The sequence below is a fragment of the Helianthus annuus genome, chromosome 13 (genome assembly GCF_002127325.2).
Source record: "Helianthus annuus cultivar XRQ/B chromosome 13, HanXRQr2.0-SUNRISE, whole genome shotgun sequence".
Lineage (NCBI taxonomy): Eukaryota > Viridiplantae > Streptophyta > Magnoliopsida > Asterales > Asteraceae > Helianthus > Helianthus annuus.
In genome coordinates, this window is record NC_035445.2 from 88,322,648 (window position 1) to 88,340,169 (window position 17,522).

At 34.9% G+C, this 17,522-nt stretch overlaps 2 protein-coding genes across 3 annotated transcripts; one reads left to right on the forward strand and one right to left on the reverse strand.

Moving 5' to 3' along the window:
* Positions 1-1,091: 1,091 nt before the first annotated feature.
* Positions 1,092-3,357, reverse strand: LOC110901266 (protein FAR1-RELATED SEQUENCE 5-like). The gene is made up of 5 exons (XM_022148104.2): positions 3,336-3,357; positions 2,681-2,836; positions 2,026-2,599; positions 1,670-1,928; positions 1,092-1,400 (listed from the first exon to the last, which is right to left on the reverse strand). Exons 1-5 carry the CDS (start codon positions 3,355-3,357, stop codon positions 1,092-1,094), a joined length of 1,320 nt encoding a protein of 439 aa, XP_022003796.2.
* A 7,399-nt stretch (positions 3,358-10,756) lies between these two features.
* On the forward strand, positions 10,757-12,210 carry LOC110898577 (transcription factor HY5). Of its 2 annotated transcripts, XM_022145375.2 has the most exons (4): positions 10,757-10,923; positions 11,419-11,605; positions 11,757-11,913; positions 11,991-12,210. In XM_022145375.2, the coding sequence occupies exons 1-4, from the start codon at positions 10,827-10,829 to the stop codon at positions 12,030-12,032; spliced, it is 483 nt and encodes a 160-aa protein (XP_022001067.1). In that variant the 5' UTR covers positions 10,757-10,826; the 3' UTR covers positions 12,033-12,210. The 2 variants fall into 2 exon arrangements, with proteins under 2 accessions (XP_022001067.1, XP_022001066.1); XM_022145374.2 differs by having other exon boundaries at positions 11,757-12,210.
* The last annotated feature ends 5,312 nt before the right edge of the window (positions 12,211-17,522 follow it).

Consider the following 17,522-nt stretch of genomic DNA (forward strand, 5'->3'; position numbering starts at 1 on the left):
GATTTATCTTATGTGTTGAATTTATCATTAACTTCGTACGAGCCAAACCGTGACATATGTAGCGCTATAGGATTAACGACCCGCCTCTTTATCTTCGGTTATGTCATGAGCATATTGCGTTTCCTTGGTTTGATATGTTAGACACATACCATATTTAAATGTTCATCTTGAATCACATGCTTGCTATGAGAAATTGTTCAAACTTATCTTTTGCTATGTACGTATCAAACTTGTATACTCGCCTTTGCTTTTGCATTGAACTTTATTTTAACATGTTACAGGTGGATGTTGACGATGCATGGAATCTAGTAGGATGCTTAGATACACACTTAGAAAGAACTGTATTTGTATTGTATCATTTTATTATTCATGTTGTTGTACTTTGTTTCAAAACCTTGTACTAGATTCTTTAGAAATGAAATGAAACGATTATTTAAATACTTGTCACAATTATTAGCGTTATGATGTCTCGAGCAATCTTCACACTTCGTCTCATCCCGATGTTTCCGCCATTGGTTGGGGTGTGACAATCATACCGTAGAACATAAAATATATGCCGGCACAATATACCAAATTGTTCAAACCGTTTGCAAGTACAACTTATACTTAAACCATCTTCTTGTTTACTGTATTCAACCTGTAAATAAAATTAAAAAACTATATAAAATTTATTAATGAAATGTAATATAAAAAACAATGAATAATAAATATAATAAAGAAATTTAGTATATGATCATATAATGTTAAAACGCAATACACTTTATGATAAAACGCAACAAATGGTGGAAAAAATAAAACGCAATAGATGTTTAAAACAATATTAATTTAAAAAATACCTTGAATAAAGATGTGCATGGCTGTTTGAAATCCTTTATTTCATAATATTGAACATCACCCACAGTATCATGAGACTTTGACATACACTTTGTAATGGCAACATAAATTTCAATATGAATATCTTTAAAAATTGTTTTGGTATATATTTCTGATGCTTGTTTCTCCAATACAAAGTCACTCCAGGTCTTAGACTGAATATACCTTGTATCATGATCATTCCTCCCATGTTCATGCCTTTGAAAATCCATTGCAGTCTAAAAATGAGTGAAAAATTCAACAAGTGTACATCTTGGATTACAAAACTGATCAAAGAAGTAATTCTCGCTTTCACATCTAGACGTAGTACGCATAAGACCAGCCAAATTCTCTCCATGGTAATAAGAGGGTATCCAATCAAATCGAAGATCGTACATATCTTTTAACCATTCATGATTTTCCAATCCAAAAGTAGACATTATTGAATGCCACTCAGTTTCAAAATCTTCTGGAATAATAGTATCATTCCAAACAACACGAGTCATTCTTGTATTAAAGTCAATATTGGATGACAAAACAAGACCAACCTGTATAAAAAGCAATAAAATTATTAAACATAAAACGCAATAATTTAAACTATATAAAAAGTTGCAGTTTATAATATCATAACATGTTTTCATTTATTCTTCTAATAAAACGCAATATTATGAAAATGATAAAACTAATACATTATTGATAAAACGCTATTGTGTTGTTATATTAAAACGCAATTCTATTGATAAAAATGTTTGGGGATCTTATTGTATAATACATAAAACCCAACAAAAAAACCTATATAAAAATTGCAGTTTAATACCTTTGTCTTCAATTTCTCCCATATATGCCACATACATAACCTATGTCTACTTCTTGAAAGAACAACCTTAATAGCTCTCTTCATTGCAGCATCTTGATCAGTAACAAGAACTTTAGGATCATTTCCAAAAGCATTAACAAAGCACCTTAAAAGCCATCGATAAAAATCTGCAGTCTCAGAACCAAGTAATGCACCACCGAATGTGACATTCCTAAAATGATTATCAATCCCAGTAAATGGTACAAAAACCAAATCATATCTACATAAAACAAATTAAAAAACATTAGAAAACAAAAGAAAAAAGGTGTATATAACGCAATAGGACATATAACGCAATAAATGAAAAAAAAACTTACTTGTTTGATCTATAAGTAGCATCAAAACTGACTATGTCACCAAATACTGTATAATTTGTTTTTGATTGCTCATCAGCCCAGAAAAGTCCTTTCAATCTTCTATCATCACCAATAACATAATCATATGTGAAACCAGGAGAACATTCTTTCTTCCTAATAAGACGCCTAACTACCATTTCTGCATCATACTCTCCTATGTAAAGATTCAAATCCCTTCTATAGTTCTTACAATCAACTTTACTAGCACCAACTTCACAAAAACCACCATACATTGTTTTTATAATATTGAATGCTTTAACAAATCCAATATTGATTGCAGACAATCCAGATATAAAACTTTCTTTAACATAATCAATACTTCTGGCAGCAGGCAAGAAATGAATATCTTCATCTTCAACAAAGATATAATTATGTTCTTCTTCAAAGTAGTATATTTTAAACATATTATTGTTCTCTAATATCAATTTCACATGAGCATTGCATCCAACTTTTTTTGAACCTCTATTACGTCTAACAATCTTTTTACTATTCTCATCAACTGAACCAGAATCTATTTCTTTGCTAACATGAAATTCTTCTTTTGAGCACACAATATATCTTATTTTCACTAAACCACCACCATTTTTTCAAGAGGTATTTTTTCTTGCAGAAAAACCTGCAGTAAGTGCATATCTCTGATAAAACGCAAAAGCCTCATCAAATGATTTAAAAAACATTCCAACAGAAGGTCTAATGGATCCACTGACTTTAGGTTTGTAAAACTTTCTTCCACTGTTTAAGCATACACGTTCCTCCCATTTGGAAATGTGATCTGGAACAATTAATAAAATAATTATAAAACGCAATACCTCTTATATAATCATGTTTTTAGAGTTAATCTTAAAATATGTAATTCAAAATTGAAAAAAATACAAACCTTTAAAGTTTGTATATCATCTGATGTGGTTAAAAGCATAAACCGCAATAAGTTCAGTAAAACGCAACAAATGATAAACAAACAAAACAATGTGTAAAACAATAAAAACTGTTAAATTGTACATCAATGACAGTTGTGTGCTTTATATTAGAACAATTACGAATTTAAAGACTGTATGCATATAATGTGAATAAAATTATAAAACGCAACAAGTTCATTAAAACGCAATAACTGATGAACAAACAAAACGAACAAATTAAGTTAAATTATACTACAATAATAATAAAACATATGAAAAATCAAATATTAATAACAGAAAGACGAATTATAAAACGTAAAACATTGAAATTCGGCAAAACAACAAAAAATTACTCAAAATTGAAGCTAAACTTACCAACAGAGTCTGCAGAAGACATTGACGTTATCGAATTGACGAACGAAACAAGATTATTGCTTGAAAAAAAGGTGAATTTGCGATCGACTACGATTTAGGGTTAAGGAATCTCAATTCTGTTATGAAATTGATGAACTAAGAGAAGAGGTAACAAAATCTAGTATAGTATTAGAAAGAAGATATGATAATGTAAAATGTCGAAAATGCCCACGCGTCCAAAATTTTAAAAATAACAGATGAACGGCTAAGATTGCTTCTTATACTTCCTAGCAAATATAAACTTCCTAATTGATCCCTACCCTTATTTTTAAACATTAATTATTTTCATTTGAAGGTTATATATACTCTACTTTATTTTTCTAGTTAACATATGTTATCTAGGTTTCGCCTTTGTAAGTAGGGCTGTAAACGAACCGAACGTTCAGCGAACAGTTCGTGAACCATTCGGAGGGAAGTTCGTTTATGTTCGTTAGATTAGCTTAACGAACGAGCACGGACATTTTTTCGTACGGTTAGCTTAGCGAACGAACACGAACGCAGGTTTCGTTCGTTCGACTGCGCTCGTGAACGTTCGGTAATATGTTCGTTTACATTTGTTCATGTTCGTTCGTTCGTTCGATTATATTAAAAATAACAAATAATAAATCTTTTATCTAAACATATTGTAAACTTGAAACCCTGTCTTTTTCTAATGTAGCTAAAATTTGGACCCTCGAAAACATTCTTAGGGATAATTATGTCTAGGTTAGTTAACCTTGATTTATCATTTAATCGTGTAGTAGACTTCTTATGTTTTGATTTATCATTTGATGGTTGTATTTAACTACTTATATCCAATGTTTAAGGATAACAATGTTTTTTATTTTTTATTTTCAAGTTAAATGTGCGTTTACATTCGTTGTTATTTGCTTGCGTTCGTTTGTGTTCGAAACTAGTGTTCACGAACTGTTCGTGAACAACTGAATTTCCTTAACGAACGAACACGAACATAAACTTATGTTCGGTATGCGTTCATGAACAGTTCACGAGCATGATAATTTTCTTAACGAACACGAACATGGCCTTGTTCGTGTTCGTTCAGTTCATTTACAGCCCTATTTGTAAGTGTTAAATTTGTAATGCATCAAGTATCAACACATTTGAAATTAATAAACGCAACATTTTATGTTTGATTTAAATAGTAAGGGCGTTTTAGTCATTTCACAGTCACTTAACATCAAAACCTAATCTCCATCCATTTCAGGGACTATTCGAGAATGAATGTACGAAAGTTGGGGACTATAGTTTTAATTTTAGAAGTGTAGGGACTATAGGTGAAAACGGAGCAAACCACAGGGACTATTCAGGAACTTTTCTCTAAATAATCATAATCACTGTAAAAATGATTTGAAATAATACTTTAAGATCCTGATTTCAAAAGATTTGAGATTTGGGTTTTAACTTGACCTGATGGTCAAGTAAATAATGGTGTTTTAGTTGGGTCGAAGTTTCGAAGATGACGACGATTGATCAAGTGGACCGAAACAGGAAAAATTAACCGAAAATCATTTTTTTTCAAACATAATTGGTGATTCCATGGCAAATGGATTAACGGATGAATGTATTGTAAATTAACAAACAAGGGTTAGAGCAAGTTTATGTTATTGAGTGAATAATGAAATGTATGGTGTTAATCTTAGAACTATAGTAATGATTAAATGTTGGTCAATAGGTGACCAAATGTGCAGCAGAGAAAGGCTAGAGTGTGGAATCTTTCTTTGTGGTTTAGGTGAATACACATAACTTATAATATGGTTCACACATGAAAATGTGTTTTTTATTAAAATTTTATGCAAACATTTAAAAGTTTTTTTAGAATGTTCTTAGTAGTCAAGTTACATTTTCAAGGAATTTGATTGTAAAACTAGTTATAACAACCGTCCCCGTGTTGCGGCGAACTTTTTTGTTATTTAGTCTGTGTTTATATGTGTTTGAAATCACTACGAGCCCGTAGTCAACTAAAAAGAAAATGTATAAAAAAAACTAAAAAATAACCGAAAGAAAATCAACTAAAAAAGTTGTATGGTAATGATGTTGTTCGGTAGAAGCCCGTAGTCAGAGATGAGCAAATAGTAATGGGTACCGGTGCCGAATTTTCTGAACCGAAAGATCCCAAGTACCAGTTCAGTAGTGACTTTTGGCGTTCCTAGTACCGGTTCGCTACCGGTTTTTACCTTCATATACCGATAATGTAACCGGTATTTTCGGTACCAATACCGATTCGGTATCAGTTGGCACCGAGCTCATCCCTACCCCTGAAACTAAAAAAAGTTGTACGATACCGTTGGTGTTCGTACGGTACCCGTGATTAGTGATGAGCAAATGGTACTGGGTAACAATACCAAATTTCTCGAACTAAAAGATTATCAAACTCAAACTGGTACCAACTTTTAGCGTTTTATGTACCAGGCTGGTGCTGGTTTGTACCTTCATGTACCGATAACAAACCGGTATTTTTGATACAAGTACCGGTTAACACCAAGCTTATCAGACTTAAAAAGTAAAGGGGATAACAATTATTATAATACTAAGATAATAAAACTATTAAAAAACCATATATAATATTTTATTATATTACAGTTTGTTTACTGTTCATTTCATTCGTAAATTAATATATAGGAGAATTATTTAGTCTGTGTTTATATTCTTCGAAAAGTAACCCAGTCATCCATGCTCTTTTGTTGGCACGGTATTCACAATCTAGGCTATTCATGTTGACATTCTTAAAACAACGTGACTTTGCATACCTACCAACGATCCATAGATGATTGACGGGTGGTCCGTTGGACGACCCTTAAGTGCTATAAATGGTATTTTAATCCTACATTTAGTCGAGTAATTGTCGAGAAGTAGATGACTACGTTTGCTTGTGTTTCAGGTACATTCGGAGGCTAAAACTGTGGAAATAAAGCTTCGGAATAGGCGCGGCTGAATTGGAGATTGAAAGATGGAGCATAATTGAAGAAAAAAATTTATTGGAATTGAAGAATTAAGAAGATAGCATGATAGAGGACGAAATTATGAGAACATAGGCAAAAACGGTGAAGAAAACGGAGTTGAAACGAAAAAGTTATGCTGAAAACAAAATTTCATGCTGAAGCCTACCGTAGCTTACGGTAGACCCTAACAAAAATTGATGTCGTAAGACAGTTTCATGCCACCGTAGGCCATTTCAAGCAACCGTAAGCTACGATGGCCACCGTAGCTTACGGTGGAGCCTGGCGTGAAAAGTATAACTCCTACTTTTAAGGAGTTTTGTGGTGTCTTTTCATGATTTAATCATTGTGAACCGTTTTGAGGGCAGTTTCTAGGCGAATTTGGCTTGTTCTTCTTGGAAATAAAAACAATTTCTAACATTTGGTTTGTGTTTTCGATTGATATAAACATTAATATTTGTGTGATGATGATGTACCAAGGCATGAGTGGCTAAACTTATGGTGATCACTAGATTGAAGGTTTGCTTAAGACATTTGTGTTTTTATCCGTATTTCTAGAATAATAGACTTGCAATGTTTGTTTGTTTATTATGGTGTGTTGATGCTTGTTTGTAAATTGTTAATTTATGCTTTGATCATAGTCTAAACCATAAGTTCTTGGTGCCGATGGCAATCGAGATATCATGGGAGGGATTAGGGTTGGAAATTGATTAATTGGTCATCAGGTAACAACCTCGCATTCTTGTAATCCGAGTACTTAGTTCCCTTTTATCACAAACAAGTAACTACACATGAGCCATGTCTATGTGGTTCTTTCTAGTTGGATTAAAACATGAATGTCAATTGAAACCGGAAATCTAGGATGGTTGCTTTCTCCTAAACTGTTTACAAAACCAACCTTTATTTTTCAATCTAATTAGTTAATCTTAGTTTTTAAAAACAAACAATCCAAATTCTGAATTTACTTTTCTTGCAATATTAGTTAATTTTAGTCAATTTAGATAAACCACTTAGATAACGCATATTCCACAAACTCTCTGTGTTCGATACCCATTTACCGCTAACTATCAGTAGTAATTGGATTAAAATTTGATTGAGATTTCGACCTCACGTCAAATTTTGGCGTCGTTGCCGGGGAGTAGTGCGCAACGTGTGTTATCTTTGATAGTTTAGTTTGTTATTTTTCGGGTTTACGCTGGTTGTGTTTAGTGTGCAGGTATTTACAGGTGCATGCATACTAGAGGCTCTCACAAGCTATCACCATTAAAATTCGATCCATGGTTCGCTAGGGCCTTCTTTGAGGCTGCCAATTTATTTTCACAACACCTATGTACCAACCTCAAAAGTCTGATCTGGTTGTGGCTTGAACTCGCATCAACCAGTTGGTACATAGGTGTTGTGAAACAAAACCAATTTATCAAGTGAAACAAGTAAAATTGGTCCTAGGTGGTATCTATGTGGCATTTGGCAAGTGAAGCTAGGTGTTTTGATGGTATGCTCCACTTGCCGAGAAATAATAATAAATAATAATTAACCAAATGAGCGAGGCATCAGTAAGTAAGCAAGTAAAGCAAATACACACCGTCTCTTACGGCAAGAGAAGCAAGCGGTTACATGGATGCGGCAAGATGTGAGCTTGCTACAAGCTTAAAAAACACCAAATACCTAGGGATGAGATTGGTACAGTACCCGTACCAGTACCCATATCAGTACCGAAAATACCGGTACCGAATTTGAACAAAACTAGATACCAAATGCCGTACCGAATATATGGGTACGGTACGGGTACGTGTACTGGTACGGGTATTTTCGGTACAGTACCCGCTTGGTACCATTTTGTTTTTATTTACTTTTTGAGCACTTGTATGAGTACTAAATAGGTAAAAATTGACATGAGTACCAATATAGTATGAGTACCAAATAGGTAAAATTGGTACGAGTACCAATACGATATGGGTACCATATAGATAAAATCAATACGAGTACACTATAAATACCATAATATGAAATAAAACATAATACAAAAAGCCTTTTAAAGGTATACATAGTTGGTACCAGTACCCATGTTTACCCGTACCAATACTGAAAGTACCGAACACCAAAAGCAATAAAATTGAGTACCGATACATGTACCAAATACCTAAAATCAGTACGGGTACGAGTACGGATATTTAGGAAAAAAGCCCATCCCTACAAATACCCTTAGTATGTACAATTATAATAAACTATAAATAAACAAACATTTAAAACAAAGATATATCAAACATGATAAACACATACTAGTTATCATATATCATATGACTAATGTGGGAATACAAAGATATTTACATATTTAATTGTCACATGTCTTATCAACTATAAAAAAGGGAGTAAATTACGATTATGGCCCTTGTGATTATATCACTTTTACTCTTTTAGCTAATTTTTTTAAACATTTGAACCTCCAACTTTTTTTTCTAACCTTTTTGGCCCTTAATGTCTTTTTTTCTAACCCTTTTGACCCTAACATTTAATGGATAGGGTTAGTGTTAGGGGCCAAAAAAGTTAGAAAAAAAAATGTTTGTAGCTCAGATGTTAAAAGAAAAATTGACTAAAAGAGTAAATTGATATAACACATGACAAAATTATAATTTACTAAAAAAAAATTAGTTCAAACTTCAAACTTGAAACATAGTCATTGTTGTTAGGGATGGCAATGGGTCGGGTTTGGGTCGGGTGTTAGTAATCCCATACCCATACCCGGTTGTAAAATCGTGTCCCATACCCGACCCAATACCCGTCGGGTATTTGTCGGGTAATTACCCGTCGGATACCGGGTATACCCGCGGATATCGGGTATACCCATTAGTTTGTTAAAAGATATACATTGAGATTTACAAATACATTTTTTACTATTATAATTATTATATAATTTTATTTATGCAACAACAATTATAAATTAAAAATATACATTTCATACATATAAATTTTATCATAAACTAATAATAACTTTATAATATTTATACACTTATATGTATATACTTCACAACATACAAAATATAAATACTGTCATTAAATACATATGCTAAAAGAAAATTTATTTTTTCACATTATGAACATACTAAAATAAATCACTAATAGATAAGGGTTAATGGAAAATAAAAATATAAATTAAAAACTTCGGGTATATGATCGGGTATATAGTTCGGGTAAACGGGTATGTGGTTTCGGGTAATCGGGTCGGATATCACCTAATCCCATACCCGACCCATACCCACGAAAATTTTTAAAAATAATCCCATACCCGGCTCAATACCCGTCAGGTATCGGGTATACCCGTCCCATTTGTATCGGGTTTCGGGTATATCCGTCGGGCTCGGATATTTTTGCCATCCCTAATTGTTGTGAATTCCTCCGTTTCAAATCACCATCTTTTGTGATCATATTCCCGGGGTTGAGATCCTGTACAAACAGTGCTAATTATAAGAACCGTAAGAACAGATCTGAACCATTGTTAATTTAAATCAAGGGTTGATATTGATTATAAATAAAACTCTTATAATTAAAAATTACTACTAACAAATTAGGGGTAATTTTGTAAAATTGCTAGTCATTTGACCATTTTCGATTAAATACAAATTCCACCAAGGTTTTTTAAACTAAAATAACTTTTATATACTTCATTATTTTTTTAAAAAATATATACCATAAAATCAAGTATTTTTTTATCTTTAATATGAGTACCATATTGCTATACCTTTTTGTATTTATAAAAGTGTTTTTTAAAAAAAGTTAACAAAAGGTGTTTTATATTTGTGCTAATAAGGTGCTGATTATGTGTTAATTACAAAATAATACAAACAAACACCAAAAGTAGATATAATCAGCACATCTGGTGTGCTGATAATGGAGAACGATTGAAGATGTTGTGCTAATGTCGTTTATGTTGATAATGGAGAACGATTCGAGGACGATGTGCTGATAATGAAGAACGATTAATGATGTTGTGCTAATTATATAGTGTTGTGCTGATTATATTTTTTGTAATTATTTTTAATTAGTTATAAATAAATATGGTCAAAAAGTCTAAATTACCCCTAAACTAATTTTTTATTGATGGACACTTGTCAATTATGTATTGGTTCTTATGGTTCTTACAAACTTAAGTGTTTGTATTTGATCCCATTCCCATATTCCCGTACAAAGAGCACATAGAATAATGTGGCAACATGGGCCCCCACCACTCCTAACCAATCACAGCCGTCCAGTCATGCCACCATCTTAAGGTCACACTTCCCTCCACGTATCCCCTCTACCCACCTTTGGATTACACATACACATTGTGGCTCACCATGCTTCCACGTTCTTACTTTCTTAACCGTCCGATTTACCATCATCCAACGGCTAATATTCCCTTCACTTTCTCTCTCTGCCACCAATATCCTCCCGCCCTCTTTCACTCTTCTTCCCCGTTGAAAAACACAATATTATTTTATTTTATCTCTCTAGAAGTTTTATATAGTTTCTCTCTCTAGAAATGCAGGATCAAGCGGCCACGAGCTCCGTTGCGGCGAGTTTACAGTCAAGTAGTGAGAGATCTTCTAGCTCTGCTCTTCATGTTAATGTCAAAGAAGGTTCAACCTTTTTTTTATGTTTAAAAAAACTCGTAGCCTGTGACTCGCTTGAAACTTGCTTGATAAAAGTTTTTTGATCATTTGTAAACGAGTTTAAATTAATAATATTTCTTTTAATATATAAAAATTATAACCTGAATTTTAATATTTATAATTTACAAATTCTTTAATTTATATATATGAATGTAAGAAAGAATACAAAAAAAAAAAAAAATTTGAAGAAAAAATAAACCATTGGGGCTCGAGCTTTGTACCAGCAGAGCTCGAGCTCCACTTTTCAGCTTTGCTTTGAGCCTTTGATAAACAAGCCAAGCCGAGTTGACGATCGGGCGTGAGCTCAATAATTTAGCTCGTTAAAATAAGCGAGCCGAGCCTGGGCCAAATCTGGCTCTGCTCGGCTCGTTTATGGGTTTAATCTAATTGGCATGTTAAATTTGATCGATTTGTCATTTGAATCCTTTTTTCTAAATAGGTTTAAGTAATGTGTACTAATAGGTATGGAGAGTGATGATGAGATCAGAAAGGTGCCGGAGATAGGCGGAGAACCCGAAGCCGTCGGAGCATCAGGAACAGGCAGGGAACCGGTGTCGGTATCGCATCCCGAACGGGTTCAAAGCGCGATGGAAAGTACAAGGAGGAAGGGGAAAAGCCCGGCTGACAAAGAAAGCAAGCGGTTGAAGAGGTAAGAATATTTGTTACACAAAGCTAAGGTAAGATCTGAGGTGGGTAAGATGTAGACAATTTTACCTCTAACCATATAAATAGAGAGGTTGCTTCCAGTGACACCCGCTGCATGAAAATCTTATTAAAATTTTGCATGGGATATTAAACAGGTTGTTACGGAACCGAGTGTCTGCGCAACAAGCAAGAGAAAGAAAGAAGGCATACTTGAATGAGTTGGAAGTACGAGTTAAAGAGTTGGAGAAGAAGAACTCGGAGCTTGATGAGCGTTTGTCTACTTTGCAAAATGAGAACCAAATGCTTAGACATGTATGTATATATGTATTTATTTATGTATGTTTTGTCGAAGATCTTCATTGGATTGTTGTTGTTGTTGTTATGTGCAGATATTGAAGAACACGACGGCTGGTATTCAAGAAAGGAAATAGAAGTAGATTTTGATTTTGATTTAGAAGGATTTAGCACATATGTTGTAGTAGCTAGAGTTAAGATTAGAAGTGATGATCATGTGTCATTGTCGTTTCTTGTGTGTTAAGGAACATAAGTGAAGATTGTGATGGTTGAAGCTTTATCTGAAAATCTTATATTATATTATAATTATTTTAAGGTTGTGTTTGTAATTATATTTATATTTAATTATATTTAATAAATAAATTAGTTATCGATAAAATTAACGTTGGACAACTTGACAATTGACATGACCTTGGCCGGTTTTCTTTTTCTATTTTAATTATTATTGTCCCTAAATTAAAATTGTAAGTTTTTGCTAGGGAGGGAATCGAATCCGATGAGTAAACTTGAAACCCGACGCATTTGGGACGGGTTTGCGGTTGGATAATCTAGTTTGAGACGGATTTGGGATTTGGTGATATACATGTTTACCCGACTCGATTACCTGATAAAGCGTACCCGTTTACCTGATTATATATCCGGTATAATTTCTTTTATATTTTTAAATATGTATATATGTATATGATACATTCATTTTTTATACATATAGATATTTTATTTCATATATACTGTAGTTATTTGATATATTTTTTATAGTGATAATATTAAATGTAGGGGAAATCACGAAACTGGCCACTGCAACGCTGTTTTTGCAATTTTGGCCATCTGACACCCCTCGACGAGCCGTTTCAATCTGCTGAAACGGCACAAGATTTTGGGTTAACGGCCAGCCAATTGTTGTTTGACACGTGTCCGACATAGCCTGTAACGGCTTGAGAATCATGCAGTCAACGCCACGTGTCCGACATTGTGGAAAGATCTTAGCCAAGCCGTGTTCTTAGGATGTAGCCGAGCCGTTACCGTACACGCATGGACCCCACTTCTGCCAGCCGAGCCGTTACAGCTGGGGCCGAGCCGTTTCGCTTAACTGTTTGTGCCGTCTCAACTGCTCCGAGCTGTTTCAGCTGGCTCCGAGCCGGTACAGCTGCTCCGGGCCGTTTCAATCTATGGTTCGAGCCGTTTCAACTGCTCAGAGCCGTTTTCACTGGATCCGAGCCGGTACAGCTGTCTAATGACGGTTCAACGTGTTGTTCGAGCCGGGTCAACGTGTTTTTCGAGCCGTTTGACCGTCTGTTCCCAATATATACCCCAATATATATTTACCCACTTGTTTTTTTTTGTGTGCTTGTTAAACGAATCCCTCTACCACACTTAAATCTCATAGAAAATGTTATCTTGCTTTCTTCATTTGATTGTCATAGATGTTTTCGTGTATCAAAGGCATGAAATATTTATGAAATCACACGAATCAGATAGTGCAAAAGACGTGTTCCTGGGCTTTAGTTATCAAATTCGGTTTTGATATTATTTCTCATATTGGAGTGTCTTTCTCTTCAGAAATGCCACCTCTACTTACCCAGTGAGTGTGGATGGAACTATCGAGCAAAAGACGCATCTTTATCATTGCTACAAGCGTTTTGACTCGAATTCCAGAAGAAGAGATTTGATTAACTCCAAACTTTCAATTTGCTGTCCAGTTTGCTCTCGGGGAGGTTCTAAGTTCTAAGCAGCTGTTTGGTGAAGTTATGTTGTTATCTGAAGACTGCTTTCTTGGAGACCGAGCTTTTTTCTCTACTAGCCGTTTATGCGGTTATGAGAAAGGGTCCCGATGAGAATTTCTGTGGATGAAATTGAATCACCGGTTTGGCGAAGTTATGTTTGTATTTTTTAGATGTTATATCTTTTATGTAATTTGTATTAAGTAATAATAATAATTACGTGTTTTAATTTTTTTGGGCTGTTTATGTGTTTGGGCCGTTCACTTTTAATAATTTTAATTCTGTTTTGGGCTTTTATATGGGCTGTTCACTTAACAAGTTAACGGAAAAAAAAAATTAATAATTACATAACACCCGTTGTCGTTCCAACTTCCCACGTAACAGCTACCCGTTTCCAATATTACCCACTATATAAACCCTCACCACCCATTTCACCACGCCGTCCCCGTTAAAAAACTCTTCACCGTTTTGAATACAATCCTTATCCGACTCCGTTTCCGTTCACATGGCAAATTCTTGGACCGACGTTGACGACATCGCTTTGTGCGAAGCATGGGAGGAGGCAGTGACCAATCCTCCACCACGCGGACAGGGGGGCCTTTGGGTTCGGGTTCAACAGATTTTTGCCCAGCTTCGTGGTCCGGACCATAACCGGAGCGTCGACGCCTTATCGTCCAGGTTTCGGGTGGTGCGGTTGGAATGTGAGAGGTTTGACCGGACCTTGTTGAGGATGATCAGAAGGCGGTGGCGCTGATCAACTACCGTCATGACGAGGGACATGATTTCAAGCATGTCTCGGAGTGGGAGGCAATTAGGATTTGGTTTTAGTTTTTTTTTAGTATGTTTTGTTTAATTTTTTATGTTTATGTTTAATATTTATCATATTAATATAAAAAAATATTTTGGATCTTATAAAATTTTGGATGTTATAAAATTTTGTCCACTGCAATGAAAATGGCGGTACTTGACTGCAACGAAAACCATTTGGGCTGTTATAAAAGTTGGCTGTCAATTGTGGGCTCTTTGGCCCAATTGTGGACTGCAACGAATGTATTTCAAGACGTTGTGGGCTATTTGGCCCAAACATTGTGGACTGCAACGAATGTATTCTCATGATTTGTTTTAAAACGTTGTGGGCTGTTTGGCCCAAACATTATAGCGTGTTTGGGTCGCTTTAAACTGTTTGGGCCGTTTTAAACGAGTGTATAACAATAATTAAGTTAACAATTTTATCAGCTCCTAGTAGGAGGATAAACTGGTTAACATGTTGTGCTTTCATAAGAAGGGCGCAGGTTCGATCCATGAAGGGGCCGTTTCTTTAAAGAAGAACCCCCTTTTTATCCGTTTTTTTTTTAATTTTCAGTTTTGACCCCTGAAGTTTTCATAAGTTTACTAACTGATCTAACTGTATTTTATTAACCTACTTATTCTTTATGTAGGATATTTAACTAACTCAGTTAATTTGATTACTAATAGGGACTAACCTTGTTAATTAATTAACCAAGTTAGCTAACCTTGTTAACTTTATTAAAAGTTAACAATATTAATGTTATCAATTAATCATTTTTATTATTTAACTATTTTTATTTAACTTTATTAAATAGTTTAATTAATTAAAATATTAATTAATAAATTTTATAATTATTTGTTTTAAAACGTTGTGGGCTCTTTGGCCCAAACATTATAGCGTGTTTGGGCCGTTTTTTACTATTTTTATTTAACTTTATTAATTAGTTTAATTAATTAAAATATTAATTAATATTTGTACGGTTCATATAGACAAACGGTTAAAAGTCATACATTAAGTTGCACGATACAACCTAAAAATATTACAAATTCATTTCATGAATTACAGATAAATTTTTAAACTTTCAAACACTGAAAGGTGTTCAAAGTCCTCGTCGTAAAGTATTGCGTAGTCGAGCAGGGCCTCTTCAACGACCTCTTTTTCTTCCATGTTCGGATTAGTTTTTTTAACATTTTTGCACCTTCCTAAAAAACGTGTACATTTAAAGCGTAGAAAAGAAAGACGAGTCATCAACGCCTCGACACTTCGGGACGTCTCTTGTAGGTGAATGCAGAAATTGTTGAAAACCTGCCCCCAGAAAGTAGTATCGGAAACTGAATAAGTGCCCAGATCACGAACGGCAGCGTACGAAACGACAGCAGCAATATCTTCCTCGTCGGTCCAAGAATCCATTTTTTTAGTGTGAACTTTGAGATGAGAATGGTGTTTAATGGGAGGGAGTAATGTATGTATTTATAGGTTTGAATGGGGTAAAATGGGAAGATATAATATTAAATATTAAAACATATTAAAAAGAAGAGTTATTTTATTTAACAACATTTGGGCGTGGTAAACACCGCCAAAAATACAGTTTGCCATGAATCGTCTATATGACAAACATATTTGTTTTACGTCTCCAGTAATGTTAATGGGTTTGTCGGTAACGAGATGCTCCATAAGCATACACAGATAGACAGCTTCATTGCCTACGATTGACCTGTTAGAAATCACGTAGTTATCGTTTAGCTCATGAGTTATGCAGCATTCTGGTTTGCCTGTCTTTTTCCAATACTGCAAATGCACCAACAAACCAGTTAAACACCTTAAGCTTCGCCAACCATGGAATAATAACTGCCCTAAATATGTCTCCTTGTCCACAAAAGTTTTCAAACAGGTACGAAACTAATTCCTGGGATGCCAACTCTAACCGTACCAACATCCATTCGTTATTGTCAATCGGCAGTGGGAAAAACACAAAATCCGCGTCAAAAAAGGAAGGAAATGGGTTTTCTTTACCATTTCCATAACCAACCACGCTCTTAGGAACCGATTGTAGTAACGTGTCATAGAATTGAGGTGGAAGAATTGTCCACCGCAAATTTAACGTGGGATCGCTTTGTAAATTTCTTCTTCTCCAAGCCATTAGTCGTCCAGTCCATCCCTCAATATGTTGTTTAACGAATATTAATATATTAATACAAGTTACATGTAATAAACAGGAAAAATACACAGTTTGTTAATAAAAAAGTTCTAATGAAATTACCGTTGCTGTTAGGTAGCCATTACAACGATAGCCTAACAAAGTACCCCAAAATTTTTTGTCCAACTCCACATAACGAGTGAAAACAGCTGAATAACAGAATGGGGCGTCCCCATTACTGTAAAATGTTGCAACATCTTTTGACCAATTCTCAGATTCGTCATCTGGAATTGCCCATCTTCCGCCTCTGTTTGAGTGTAAGCTTTGACGGTTAGTTACAAAGTTGTTTTCTTCCGGCACCTGCGGCACAGCCGTTTCAGACGAGGAAGTTTCACCCGACTGTCCGGGTGCTCTCCATTTCTTAAGAATCCACGTTGATGATTTACCAACTGGTTGAGAGCCGTATACGTTGTTTTTGTCAGCCATTATCGGTTTTAAGAGAGTTTCAAGTGCTCTGAATGGCGTTCTAAAAAAATATTTTGCGGTCTTATTTAATATGAAAACAATTTTTGGAAAAAATAATTTTTTAAGAGGTTTCATCACACACCTTTCAATAAAGCTACTGTCCGTGCCGTTACAAGTAACTGCCCGAGCCGTTTCATGGCACGTGCCTTTAGCGTTTCATGCTTCTGCCGTTTCAGCAATGCCGAGCCGTTTCCACTGCAATTCCGAGCCGTTTCCGCTGCAACGCCGAGCCGTTTCCGCTGCATGGTTCCGCTGTCACGTCGAGCCGTTTTCGCTGACACGCCGAGCCGTTTCAGTTGCTTTTTATGCCGTTTCCAATACATGGCCAAGCCCTTTGACGGCGCGTGTTCCAACAAAGTACTGTTCCCGGTCAAACGACATTCAAGTCGGGTCAACAATAACGAGTGGGACCCATAACGAGTGTCGTTTCCTCCCATGTGACAATCACTTTCCCCAC

Bases quoted from the DNA above. Each gene is read 5' to 3' on its own strand.
- LOC110901266 (XM_022148104.2), bottom strand. From the start codon at position 3,357: ATGTCTTCTGCAGACTCTGTTG. The intron at 2,837-3,335 runs GTAAGTTTAGCT...TAATTGTTCCAG, and splicing joins GTCTTCTGCAGACTCTGTTG to ATCACATTTCCAAATGGGAG. The intron at 1,401-1,669 runs GTATTAAACTGC...CTTTTTATACAG, and splicing joins GGGAGAAATTGAAGACAAAG to GTTGGTCTTGTTTTGTCATC.
- LOC110898577 (XM_022145374.2), top strand. From the start codon at position 10,827: ATGCAGGATCAAGCGGCCACGAGCTCCGTTGCGGCGAGTTTACAGTCA. The intron at 10,924-11,418 runs GTTCAACCTTTT...GTGTACTAATAG, and splicing joins TCATGTTAATGTCAAAGAAG to GTATGGAGAGTGATGATGAG. The intron at 11,606-11,756 runs GTAAGAATATTT...GATATTAAACAG, and splicing joins GAAAGCAAGCGGTTGAAGAG to GTTGTTACGGAACCGAGTGT.